General features: G+C 35.9%; 1 protein-coding gene across 1 annotated transcript; it reads left to right on the forward strand.

The window, feature by feature from the left end:
* The first annotated feature begins 58 nt into the window (after nucleotides 1-58).
* On the forward strand, nucleotides 59-4,064 carry LOC127970124 (cytochrome c oxidase assembly protein COX16 homolog, mitochondrial). Its single transcript, XM_052572399.1, has 4 exons — nucleotides 59-231; nucleotides 1,304-1,381; nucleotides 1,551-1,619; nucleotides 3,882-4,064. The coding sequence occupies exons 1-4, from the start codon at nucleotides 169-171 to the stop codon at nucleotides 3,993-3,995; spliced, it is 324 nt and encodes a 107-aa protein (XP_052428359.1). The 5' UTR covers nucleotides 59-168; the 3' UTR covers nucleotides 3,996-4,064.
* Nucleotides 4,065-13,559: the final 9,495 nt, after the last annotated feature.

The raw sequence follows: 13,559 nt of genomic DNA on the forward strand, positions 1-13,559 counted from the left end.
TTCGTCTTTTTTTTTTTTTTTTTTTTTTTTTGAAGTGGAACCAATAACTTCTTCCTTAGTTTTACACGGACGCAATATGAGGCTGCCCGGTCGAGTCATATTGAATTATGTCCGACTGACTTTATTGTTGATAATATGAAATTGTAGAATGACATGCATTAACTAAACATGTGGAATCAAGTTCGTAAACTCCAAAAGAACAGGACACTGAAATATGGGATCCCGATGCTGGTGAGCGCTGTAATGTTCGTATGCAGAATGAGCTTTCACTGATTATAGTCCAATGTTTATATGATTTTAAAAGTTGTGGACCACAAGACCAGGTAATATCAAAACCGAATTCATGGTTTAAATAATAGTAATACTATTAATTGTAATCTGATGTAATATTAAATCTAACTGTTGTTTTAATTGCCGTCAACTATTATTTAGAAAATTGAGTGATGCAATCTTTGTCCAACATTACTAATATTTAATGAAGTATGTTGTAAAGTAACCCCCACCCCACCCTTTTCAGTTAAGGGTTTTATGTGTTAATTTTTATGCAGTAATATGAAAATATTATGTAAAGCAATTCATTGATGCCTATAACAACGAAAAAATGAATACAGTTAGAGTGATGAGAGAATATGTTGTAGTAATGTGTGAACGAACAATAAAGAATCAAAACACTTACACTATTAAGTATGTATATTTAAGTATTTGGCGCTGTGATGAACACTAGTGAATCCATAAAAAAATAATGGCTATAATGGCTATTTAAAATTATTTCAATATGTTTTAGAAAGTAGCCGCTGCTTTTTTTATGGGGTTTCCAGGGTAAGGGCTGCATTTGACTGCAGTTTAGCGCCATCTGCTGTCAGAGAGTGAATGTGTTTTCATTCGGCGCGTCTCTCACGTGTTTCCCATGTGCTTCTCATGCCTGCTTGTTTACATCAGAGCAGCACACAGGTCTTTCAAGCAGCATAGTGCTGTGTTGTGCATTTTGACCAGTTGATGGGAAAATTATTCTTAAAATACCACATAGAGAAATTCTGAATAATTTGTAATATATAATTATTCACTGTATTTAGAAGTGTCCAAGATAACATTATCGTGCATATTCATCATCGTGATATATCACATTATCCAATACCAGCACATGTCTATTCTAATATAAATCAGTTTTTTTTTTTGTGCAGTATATTTACAAGTTCTCTTTTTCTGTTCAAAATTGTTGTCAACTTTCTACCTTTGTCAAATCAATCATTTTCCCTGTACATAATGAAACACCCTAGTGCTCATATTTAATCTTTGTCTGAAGCTGCTGGTTGTTGGAGGGTCGTTTGGATTGAGAGAATTCACACAGATAAGATATGATGCACAGAAGATGAAAAAGAAGGTATGTTAAACTTCACAGACTAACATATAACGTCATATAATCTTTTCATGTACAGGCCAAGTGACACTAACAGAACTTCAGCTGGAACTGATTTATGCGGTTTAATAAAAGATTATTATAGTTTCCCCTTATCATCATTTGTATTTTCTCATTTGCATGTTTGTTTAAGCTGGACCCTGCACTGGAAGCCCGGGTGAACACTAAAAAACAGTCAGCCATACTTCAGGAGGAGTATGAGGTAATGAGAGAATGAGATGAATAGATGGAGAATCTGTGTGTGTGTGTGTGTGTGTGTGTGCAGTAATGCTTTATAGTGCTATAATGTTTTATAGAGCCATCTGCTGTTTTGCTGCGGACTGGAAGTTATGTTTACTCGCTAGTGAGGTTGTTGTACTTTAATGGTTAAGCATCTGGCATCTTAAATGCAACCGGAGCAGGTTTGGACTTAACACAGAGTGACTCAGAAACTGTAATCACAATTTTGTCATGCAGTTTGTCAAGCAGGACACATAACATTCGGTTTCTCCAGGGAGACTGACTGACCCGACAATTAGCATGCTGTAAGTTATTTTAGACGGAAGATGTCTAGTTAGCTGTTTAGTCTTGACTTAGTCCACTGGATGGCACTTGGTTCATTTAGCATCTTCCTTTCAGGCTGTGGCTGGTTGAGCCTGTCATTATATTGCGATGGTGATTTATTGACTTTAAAAACTTTATTTTTAGCTTTGCAGCCATTTTAAGAAGTTACATTGCTATTAGATCTGACCCTCTGCTGCCAGACAGTAGTAGAAGAGCGCCCTCAAGTGGAAGCAGGGAAATGTTGTCATCTCACAGATGTTCATTAGACCATATATATTAACTGGAGTCATGTGTCATCTTAATTTTTATTTTATTTTAGATCTTACACTGATCCTCCATGAATCATAAAAAATTAAATAAAATAAAAACACCCAGCTGTAGCTGACTCCTCTTTGGTAACTAGTGTACTTAGTTTAATGTTCTCTTTGGGGTCATGAAGATTTAATTCAGCAAGGTTGATCTAAAGTGTCAGCAAAGACATTTGGGTAACACTTTATAATAACTGCACACTATTAATCATTAATTAAGCATTAGTAAACCGATAATTCATAATTTATAAAGCATTAATAAACAGTAATAAGCAGTTTATAAATACAGATATAAATGCTTTATTCTGGATTTAAAAGCATATCTATAACGTGTTTAATAATTGTATTTTCATACTTTATTCATTATCAATTTATCATTTCTCAATGAAGTATAGCATTGTTTACAAACCAGTTATTTAGGAGTTGCCAGTGATTCATAAGATCACAAGAAATGTAGTAAATTCAGGTAGTTATAAAGCCTTTAGTAGTGGACAGTTAACTATTTATGTGAGCTCATCTAATATGTATTAGAAATATTAACAGCCTTTAAATCTCATTTGTAAAAGCTTTACAAGGCATAAATAGTCCTCACTTTAGATGAGCTCACAAAAATAGTTAACTAACAACTACACGTTTTATAACTACCTGAATTAACCCTGAATTACAGTAGAAATACATGTTAATAAACCATTTATTAACACTATAAGTAACTATTACTATATGTCTGAATAAAAAATGTATGAATGCACATTTAAATAGTTTATTAATCATTTACTTACAATTTCTAAATGATCTTATGAACCACTGACAACTCCTTAATAACTGGTGTGTAAATAATGCTATACTTAATTTAGAAATGATAAATTGATCATTAATAAAGTATGAAAAAACTATTATTAAATACATTATAGATATGCTCTTAAATCAGGTATAAATCATTTATATCTGTATTTATAAACTGCTTATAAATGTCTATTAACGCTTTATAAATTATGAATTAACTGTTTCCTAATGCTTAACTAATGATTAATAGCATGCAGTTATTAAAAAGTGTTACCGACATTTGTAATGATACTAAAGATTTCTGCTGTTCTTTTGAACTTGTATTCATTTAAAAAAAAAAATGAATCTAGCATGGTTTCCACACAAATGTTAAGCAGCACAACTGTTTTCAACATTCATAAAAATAAGAAATGTTTCTTGAGCAGCATATTAAAACGATCTCTGAAGGATTACGTGACACTGAAGACTGGAGAAAATTCAGCTTTACCATCACAGGAATAAATACATTTTTCAAACATATTCAGATAGAAAAGTTTTATTTACAAATTGTAATAATATTTCACAACATGACTATTTTTACTGCATTTATGATTAAAAAAAATGTAGCTTTGTTCACCATCAACAAAAATTTTTAAGTTTAGTTTATGTAACATAGCGTCCAGGCCATTACAACTTGATTAAAGTTTAATGTATTTGTTATGATTTTTTTTTTTTTTTTTGGTAGCTTTTGAGACCTGACAATTGATATTACATGTCTGTGTGTTTGTGCATGTGATTTGTGGTTTTTTGGGGGATGATTTAATATAGCTTAATCTCTTTTGTTCCTACAGAAATTAAAGGATTTGGACTTGGATGGATGGAAGAACATTCGTGGCCCACGTCCCTGGGAGGATTCGAAGGAGTACCAGGAGGGGCAGCGAGCTCCACTAAAGAAAGGCACATAAAACTCTAAAACCTTAAACTCCCCCTGCTGGCCTGCAGATGTAACACACCAATAAAAACTGTGCAGTATACCATGGTTGTCACTGTATAATAAATCTGCACGATCACATTATATCTAGCTCCGAAACTACCAATTCGGACTCTACTGTCTGGCATATGGAATGCCACTTTGTGGTCTATTTAGGAAAAGTATGTCCTTGTGCACTTGTGTGGCTGGGTATGTTTGCAGCAGACTCTCTGTCCACTTTGGTGCTCCTATATTTTTATGGCATCAGGAAGGTTGTAAACATTATTCCATGTCAGTTCACATTCACAGTAATGCATAACTCAAGCCCCAGTACTGCATCTGAGTGAATAAAACCCCTTGCTCGTTCAGTGGTGCTAACAGAACCAATGGTGCCTGTGCACATGATGGGTCCATGGTACAGTCTATAGGCAGTAGGCATGAATGACCTTCTGTACACCAGTGCTGGATCAGCCTACTGCTCACTGTACATCTCATTCCAGCAAGCATATAATATGGAGTGTGTAGAGTATGATGATCCGCAGTTTGGAAATTACTGTCTTTTCTGCAATGACCTCCAGAAGTCCAGAGCCATGCTTTCTTGATGAGCTTATTTAGGCTGTTGGTCTTTAGCAGTGTCTCTCTGGGTTCATTTGATTATTTTACAGGGCAATTTTAGTTATTAAAGTTTCAGAGTTTAAAACAATTACTTGCATGCTATGTTTATCATTAACCAACATCAGAGAGCCAGAAACATGTGAATGGGCCGTCTTGTAAATCGCTGCTATATTCTTAGTCCATCAAAGCCTGTTGTGAATGTGATTTCCCATGTATGTGTATTAATGAATCTCAATGACATTTTAGAATAATAATTTAGAAGTTTTTATACTTATATCATTTAATGTAAAGTTTTTTTTTTACAAAAAACTAAAGGTATTTTTAAAGGTATTCTTTATAACAACAGCAATGTATAATACATCTCAGAAAAACAAATGGTTAAATTTGCAAGGCATAAAACTGAAACTGTACAATGCAACCTGCACATAATCATCCATAAATGCATCAGTGAGATGCTAGAGCAAGCGCTAATATCTGTGTGGAACATCACCCCCTGCTGCTTTGATCAATGCTACACCAAAGGTTGTGTGATTTTAAAGGTCTAATCTTTGGTTTATCTTGCGTCCAGCTGTGGAGAAGCACACGGTCTTGATTCTGACCAGGAGTACATGTGTATTTCCAAACAGGATCTGTGCTCAGGCTGCGGCTCTCAGGCTGATGTTAACGCCAGCACTGACTCATCTGTGTGATGTGAAGCTTTGTTCGGAGGCACATTTTAACAAGCCCCTGCTGACTTTCCCTCTTCCCCCTCATCACTCTCCTGCTGGAAATTCCAGCACTGTCATATCATGTGCTCCGTCACTTTAATTGCACAAGTGGGAATGATCCTCTAGGGCCGAGGGGAACACGTCAACAAAACTGACTTCAGGAGTCCAGATATCCTCAGGGGGCATTAAAGCCACTCATGTGTCCAGTTCGAGTCAAAACAGTGTTGACACGGAAAGGCTCTAGTATGTTTCAATAAACTTTTGAGATGTTTTGGCTGGTCAGGTGAGGAGCACAAAAACAGACTAATTAATTTGTCATGACAAGTGTTGCTGTAGCAGAGAAGTGCTTTTATAACAGTGAATTACAGGGCATTTGATGCTGGCAAAAAGTGTTTCATTTATTATGAATTTATCATTTATTTGATATTAGTCTATCATAAGTTAGTATATTCATTTATGTGATAAAATAAGACATTTGTTCTGTATTTTGCACATTAACCCATTATTTGCCATGATTTGGTCATTGAAAAAGGTAATTCAAGATGTGGTTAACTTACATTTTTAAAGTAATGTGTATATATATATATATATATATATATATATATATATATATATATATATATATATATATATTCCCTATGGATGGAATTTCTTATTAATATCAGTGTTAAAAACTGGAAATTGTCATTATTCTTTTAAGTTTTTTTTGTGATGGATAGAAAGTTTATTAGAAATCAGTGTTTTTACTGAGACTTTTGATCAATTTAATGCATAAATAAAAGTATACATTTCTTAAATATATAATAAAAATGCCAAAGGTTAGCAAAGAGTATAACACTGAGCAATTAATCTGACTCTCCACTAATGGTGACAATTGTATTTAACTTAGACCTCTTGAACAACATTCAGACCTCCACCACAGAGCTAGAGCCTTACTGATGCTAGTAAACATCTTTATTTTTTATTCATCATTGCAGAGATGAACATTTCAGTCTAATTCATTCCATTTTCATTGCCGCAGAGGAACAAAATGGGCCTGCAAAATATTTAAATGTAAGATGTTGCCTAGTGGGTTTGTGCATGCATGCTTCTAATATTAGTATTGCAAACTAAAACATTAACAATGTTTTAGAAATCTGGCCTAGGCATTGTCAGGCTTCAAACATAGACACATGTACAGTGTAACTTCTCAATTAATTGTGAGGGAACATTTTGCCTATTGTTTTGTGGTTGCAAATGTGTGATTTGACTAGAACAGTAAACACACCACAGAACGCGTTTTGCCATTTCACTGAACAACTTTTCACACTGTTTCTCTGTGTAAACACAAGTAAACCACTTTTTTTCCTCACTCAACTGCCTGCATCTTGTGTTTTTCGAAGATAAACACATTTTGTGTGAATGGTCTCTTTTGCATTAATGTTTCAATCAAAATGCAAATTATTATATTTTAGGAAGCCAAATGAGTGTCAGAGACCTGGAAGAAGACATGTTAAAGCAGCCAGGGAAAGTATCTCCTCCTTCCCGTGTCCTTCAGAACTGGACCAATTCAGAAGTCAAAGGTCAGTGGGAGCTTTGCGACTTGGATGATGGTTGCACAAATGAATCAATTCCCACAGGAAGCCAATCCAGCAGCTAATGCAATGCACGAAGATTTGTGGAAGATGCTGTGAGACTTGACTTGTCAACTTTAAATATGACTGTTTATTTGGCTCAAATCCATCAGATCTCACCTGCAGAGCCTCATCACAGAGGAGACGTAAGTGCTCTCTTCTTCTCTAATAGGGCCTAAGGTTCCTGTTCTTAAGAATTAACATTAACAAACTAGGTTTATGCAATCTTTCAACCTGTATGCATGTTTAGGGTGAGTAAGATTTTAATCAGTAAGACATTAATATTTTTTTATTAAGATTTCTGCTATCTGTAGTTTAAAATGTAAGTTTTAAAAAATCTCACATTGATTTTCATTGATAGAATATTTGTAGAAATTAAAAACAAGTTTGAATAATGTCTGCATATTAGCCAGTTAATTGAGAAGTTGTATAGGGTTTATAAAAAACTCTAAAGACAATGTTTGAAGAATATCTATATTGTGCTGTATCGCAAGCACAGTAACTAATAAACTGCCTTCTGCAAGCAAACTTGTATATATGTGGCATATGTATTTGCATAAATACAGTATATAGGCCTGTACTGTATGTCACACGTGTGTGTGTGTGTGTATTTAAGCGTTTCGTATTTGTAAGTGTGTAGTCGTGTTCTTGGACTGTGGCTTGAGACTCCTTCACACGTGTGCTTCAATTTTTCATCACAAACTGTAAGAAAACGGCATCAATTATTAATCCCAGCACTAAGAAAAGGAAAAATCAAATTCAATATTTACTGCATACTTCCTGAGCTAGCAAATCACATGGCAGAGAGGATAGAAAGGTGTGTGTGCGTGTGAAGGTTACACAAGGGGCCTGCTGTGAAACTGGCAAAGTTTAGCGGAAAACCCCTTTTTCCTCTCTTAGAACAAACACCCACATGAACTCTTCGTATTGTAATTATCTCTTAGAGCTCATACTGTATAATTAGCTGAAGCTGGTAACATCAGTATCACACACACATAAACCATTCTATCCAACAAAATTTTCCTCGCACTGCACCATTACTGACCAATAATCCTTTTCATCCATGTGATGCTGAATATGCATAGCTTATTGTTTTTCTTCATCATAATTCTGTGTTCTATAAATATCCTGATGCTCTGCAGCAGAAGGACTGTTCAGGCAGAAAATACACACACATACACACCCTCTGGCAGAACTATGGCACAGCACACACACGAATGCATTATCTCGTAGACACACAACCTCAGATTCATTCATACTTCAGCACGCACACACACATTCCAGCTCTGCCAATCATGTTTGCACACACAAATATACTGGCACTAACGAGCCATCTGGGCATCTACATACAGGGCACAGACTTACTCCAACCCTTTACTCTGTGACATCACTACACAGATATACAATATTGTGGTGATGTACGTCACAAATACACATATTATTATCATTTTAAATAAGATTTCTCTATTTTCATGTATTTTTAAAATGTTATTGGTGTGTTTTTTTTAGCATTCTTCAGTGTCACATGATCCTTCATAAATTATTTAAATATCCTGAATTGGCAAGCGTTGAAACAATTCTGTAGCTTACAAATTATATGGAAATCATGGTGCAGTTCCCCTCAGAATTCTTAATATAAATAATATTAAGTTCAAAAGAACAGCAATTTAATGCATTCTTACTCATTAAAAGTGTTAATTTCTTAAAAAAAAATATTTTTAATTATAATATTTTTATTTCTGTTTCATTTCAAACTTGTCTTTTCTATTTGGGTTTAGTTTTCATTTGTTCTCACATTATTCTTTTCCAGATTTCTTCTCGAGACATTTCTAGCTTTGATTTGTTTTCATTTTTATTTTAAATATGTTAGACCTGCTAAAGATAAAGTGCAAATAGGAAAAAAAAAATATTTTAGTTTTATTTTAAGGGGGGGGGGGGGTGAAATGCTCGTTTTCACTCAATATCCTGTTAATCTTGAGTACCTATAGAGTAGTACTGCATCCTTCATAACTCCAAAAAGTCTTTAGTTTCATTATATTCATAAGAGAAAGATAGTCTGTACCGATTTTTCCCGGAAAAACACGACAGGCTGGAGGCGTGACGTGTGGGCGGAGCTAAAGAATCACGAGCGCCAGTAAGCTTTTGCGTTGAGAGCGTTTGGAAGCTGTGACACAGATCCAGAGGCTGAAATTTAACAAGAGCAGCATCAGCAAACGACGTCTCTATGTGGTATGTACTAAAACTGTATATATTTGCTTAGCGGTTTTGGAAAATGACTAAGTTCCACTTTGTCGTCTTTTTTTTTTTTTTAAGCTGTACATGTGGAAAGTGCAGTTTGATGACAACATCGCATGTTGTTTACTTGATAGCTAAGTTAACAACACAGAGATATTTGAAGCAGTTTTACTCACCGCCTGCGGTTCCAACACACGATCGTGACCCTTTTTCGTTGGGACTGCATTATCCTTAAGAAATAAACGATGTGCAAATCTGTCTCAAACTGTGCCTTGTTTGTAAAACAAGCATCTTCGAAATGCAGGGAACAAACAAAAACACTTGCACAACTCCGTCGATGCTCTTTAAAAATAAACTCCATCCACTGGTCCCTTAATGCTGTTTTTTTTTGGTAATCTGTGCAGGGTTGTCTTGCCCTGGCAACCAAAAACACACTTCTGTGACATTTCGCGACGCTCTCGCTCTGATCAGTGATTGTCTGTGCACAGCCTCTCAGTGCGCTGCTATACAGGAGCGCGCGCTCTTCCGGCAGAAGTGTCCTTAGGACTCATATAAGGAAATTCCGCTCCATCTAACGTCACACAGAGCCATACTCGAAAAAACGATTTTTGGAACAAAAATACTCCTTCAAACATACAAATTAATTTTTGAAACTTTGTCCATGTTTAGCATGGGAATCCAACTCTTTAACAGTGTAAAAAAACTCAGTATGCATGAAATAGCATTTCACCCCCCTTTAATTTATTTTGGTGTCATAAAATGTATTTTAGATTAGCATCCGTTTTCTTAAATGATGATCGCACATTATGAAAGTTATGGGATGTGAAAAATGTCTTATGTTATCTATTTTCATTCCTCAATGCAAATGTATTTATACTTCTTAAACACTGAACTTATTAGCTAGAAGCTTTAAGCCTTGCTACAAGCCTGGTGTGCATGTGTGTATTCTGTGTGTGTGTGTAACTGGTATTCCTCACATTATGGAGACCAAATATTCCCACAAGGACAGTAATACCAGTACATTTTGAACTTGTGGGGACAATTTTTGGTCCCCATAAAAAAATAACTTAATTAAATTAAATTAAGTCCCACTATTTTGTAAGGGGTAGGTTTAAGGTGAAGGGATAGAAATACAGTTTGTGCGGTATAAACTAATTATGTCTACGGAATGTCCCCATAAAACATGGAATCCTCTGTGGCTTTGGAGCAGCTGTGGTTTTGAGGAGTCAGAGGAGAGGGTGAGGAAACACACACAGTTTGACCTCTGTTAAAGATGACAGAACAGATGAATGGCCCTTCATTTACTGTGTTAATTTCCCATCAACGTGCATTAGACCTGGCTACTATAGGCGTTATCCCCATTAGGTAAGACGACTGAGGGTGGACAGACGTGCTGAGTCAGCTGACGGACCTTTTGCCTGCCACACGCCTGTCTCACCGCAGGAGCTGAGGTCTATATCTTCTGTTCTCTGGCTCTCGCTGCATCAGCCTCTTCGTGACTGCTGTGGGCACAGTGTCCGCCAGAGTCTGCCCGTTGATGAAAATGTGAGCAGCGTTTGCTTTGTGCAAAACTCGCCACCACAGTGCTAGTGTTTTGAAGAGTCAGAAGAGAGAGTGAGGATACACACACACTTTGAGCTCTGGTAAAAATGACAGAAGGGATAACTGATATTTGGAAAGCCTGATAGATAGATAGATAGATAGATAGATGGATGGATGGATGGATGGATGGATGGATGGATGGATGGATGGATGGATGGATGGATGGATGGATGGATAGATAGATACCTTAAAAATGTTGGTGGTCTTATACTCTTATCTTACTCATCAAGGCTGCATTTATTTAATCAAAACAGCAATATAGTGGAATATTATAATACTGTAAAATAACAGATTTTTTTTATTTAATATACAAATATTTAATATTCTAATTTAAATTAATTTCAGCAGCCATCTACTCTAGTCTTCAGTGTCACATGGTCCTTCAGAAATAATAATCATATACTGATTTGATGCTCAAGAAACATAGCTTAATATTATCCATGTTGATAACTGTTGTGCTGCTTAATATTTTTGTGGTAACCGTGAAACATTTTTCAAGATTTTCTTTTGAATAGAAAGTTTTTTTATTTTTTTTTTGTAAAGCGATGAGAATGCCTTACTTTAGTGCCTGACCCATGTTATGTGTCTTTGAATTGTAACTCAGTAAAATGCAGACTCTGTTCCCGCTGTTCCAATTCAAATTCCAGTTCTACTTCCTGTGGGTGTCACCAAGTTTTTTCATTCGTGAATTGAAAGGAAGTGTTGTGCAACCTTGTGATCTGAATTGGTTGAATATGGAGTAAAAATGGCCACTGGTGTCAGTGTGAATGAGGCTTTAAAAACTGAGTTACATGCCATTGTTAAATATTTAAGATCAGTGGTTTGTTCAAATCCCTGATTTGTTAGTTGGTTAATGTTTGTGTCTGTGAAGTACTTGCATTCATTTAAATTATTATAAGACACACATTAGGCAGCCAATTGAGCATCAAATATCCAGAGATTTGGAAGCAACTGGGAAGGCGTGGGGAAAAATGGCAAGGTTTTATTACCAAAAATCAGAGGGATGTTTGACTATCAGCTCGGCAACGATTGATTCATTCATTGATTCACTCCTGAGCTGATTTGTCCTTCACTCTAAATATCCACAATCCTCCTCAACAGAACAGCTGGTGTGTGTGTGTTCATCTGTGGTCATTTGTTTTAGCTTTGTTATATGTGTGATAAATGATTTGGTCATGTGAAGGGCAGCCATAATTAGAAGAGGCTGGTACAGTGGGCTGATTACCCTGGGCACATTCTTTCTCTCTCTTACACACACACACACACACACACACTTTCCTTGGCTGGAAGTAGAACTGATAATATCAGCATTAATGATATCTGCGGGAACACAGATTAGGTGACTGATATGTTTTGTATCTGATTGTCAGTAAAAGGCCTTAGATTTAAATAGATTTTCACTTGTAAACAGCTGATCTGAAATCATTTGTTAACCCTGTACAGCCCTGTATGTCAACAGAATTGAGCTTAAATTCAAAAACGTCTGTTACATTTACTTATGTCTATAAATGTCACACACTCACAGGAAGTTGTGTAAGGAGTTTTATTGTGTGTGTTTGCAACCCATTTTATTACATGTGTGCTAACAGCAGACACTTTTATTCAAAGCAACATACTGTACAACTTTCAGTGTATTCTTTTTATCAGTATATGTATTTCAGTTGACCTTGGCACTGCACTAGTCACAGGAACAAATAGTTACATGATGTGAGGCATTTCAAGGTAGGATAAAATAGAATAGTCAATGAGAAAAAAGGTCAGAAAACATTTGATTTTTCTCTCTGTGACAGGTGGTTGGGAAGAAAAATAGTGTTTGGTTATGTTGGCTGAATTTATTTTTATTTATCTTTTTTCATTTTGATTAAATATTATGAATTTATTTTTTCTTTTGAATAATATACACAGGAAAATAGTTCTAAATATTACAAGGGTAGTTTGATGGTTAACCCTGATAATCAGGGCAGGCTAAACGAAAGATATATAAATGCAATTTAAAAGGATAGGTAACCCCAAAATTTTAATTTTGTCATAATTTACTCATCCCAATATCACTCCAACCGTATATGACATTCTTTATGAGGAACTCAAAAGATGAAACACATTGTTTGAACACATTCCACAGGAGAAATAAAATCGTACAGGTTTAAAAAGACATAAGGGTAAGTAAATGATGACAGAATTTAGATTTTTGTTCGAACTGTCTCTTTATCGAGGATAAATAAGATGTGCACAAAATTGATTAATATAAATGTTTTTGTATCAAACTCTATTCAAGGATGGTCAGTTCCGTCTAGCACAGACAATCTCAGAATGACCCCACGCGCGCAGATGTGATATTACATGCACATGAATTATGGTGCATCTTCTCGGACCCAGCTGATGCGATGACGTAGACGCGTGTGTCCGCGTGTGTTCGGTGGAGGGTGTGTTTCCAAGGCGAGATCTGGAAAGGGGGGTAGAAGAGTTTACTTTATTTCACAATATTTGCCCATCTTAAAATTCTCCCTCTCGTGATGCACAGAAAAACTAGCAGGACAAGTCGCACAGTATCTCAACTGCATGATCAAATTAAGCTGTAATTAAGCAAGAGGGTTATTGATGCCCGCAGATGAAATGCACAGATGCTGACGGATTTACGGTTGCACCGGTGCTGACTCGGGATGCTTGGTCATGAAATGATACGAGGCCCGCTCGGGTGAGAGGACACCAACTTGTTTCCTGCGCTATAACGTAAGACGGACAGAGAGCGAGAGAGAGAGAGAGAAAGAGAGAGAGGGAGGAGGGGGC

The sequence above is a fragment of the Carassius gibelio genome, chromosome B13, assembly GCF_023724105.1.
Source record: "Carassius gibelio isolate Cgi1373 ecotype wild population from Czech Republic chromosome B13, carGib1.2-hapl.c, whole genome shotgun sequence".
NCBI classification, from domain to species: domain Eukaryota; kingdom Metazoa; phylum Chordata; class Actinopteri; order Cypriniformes; family Cyprinidae; genus Carassius; species Carassius gibelio.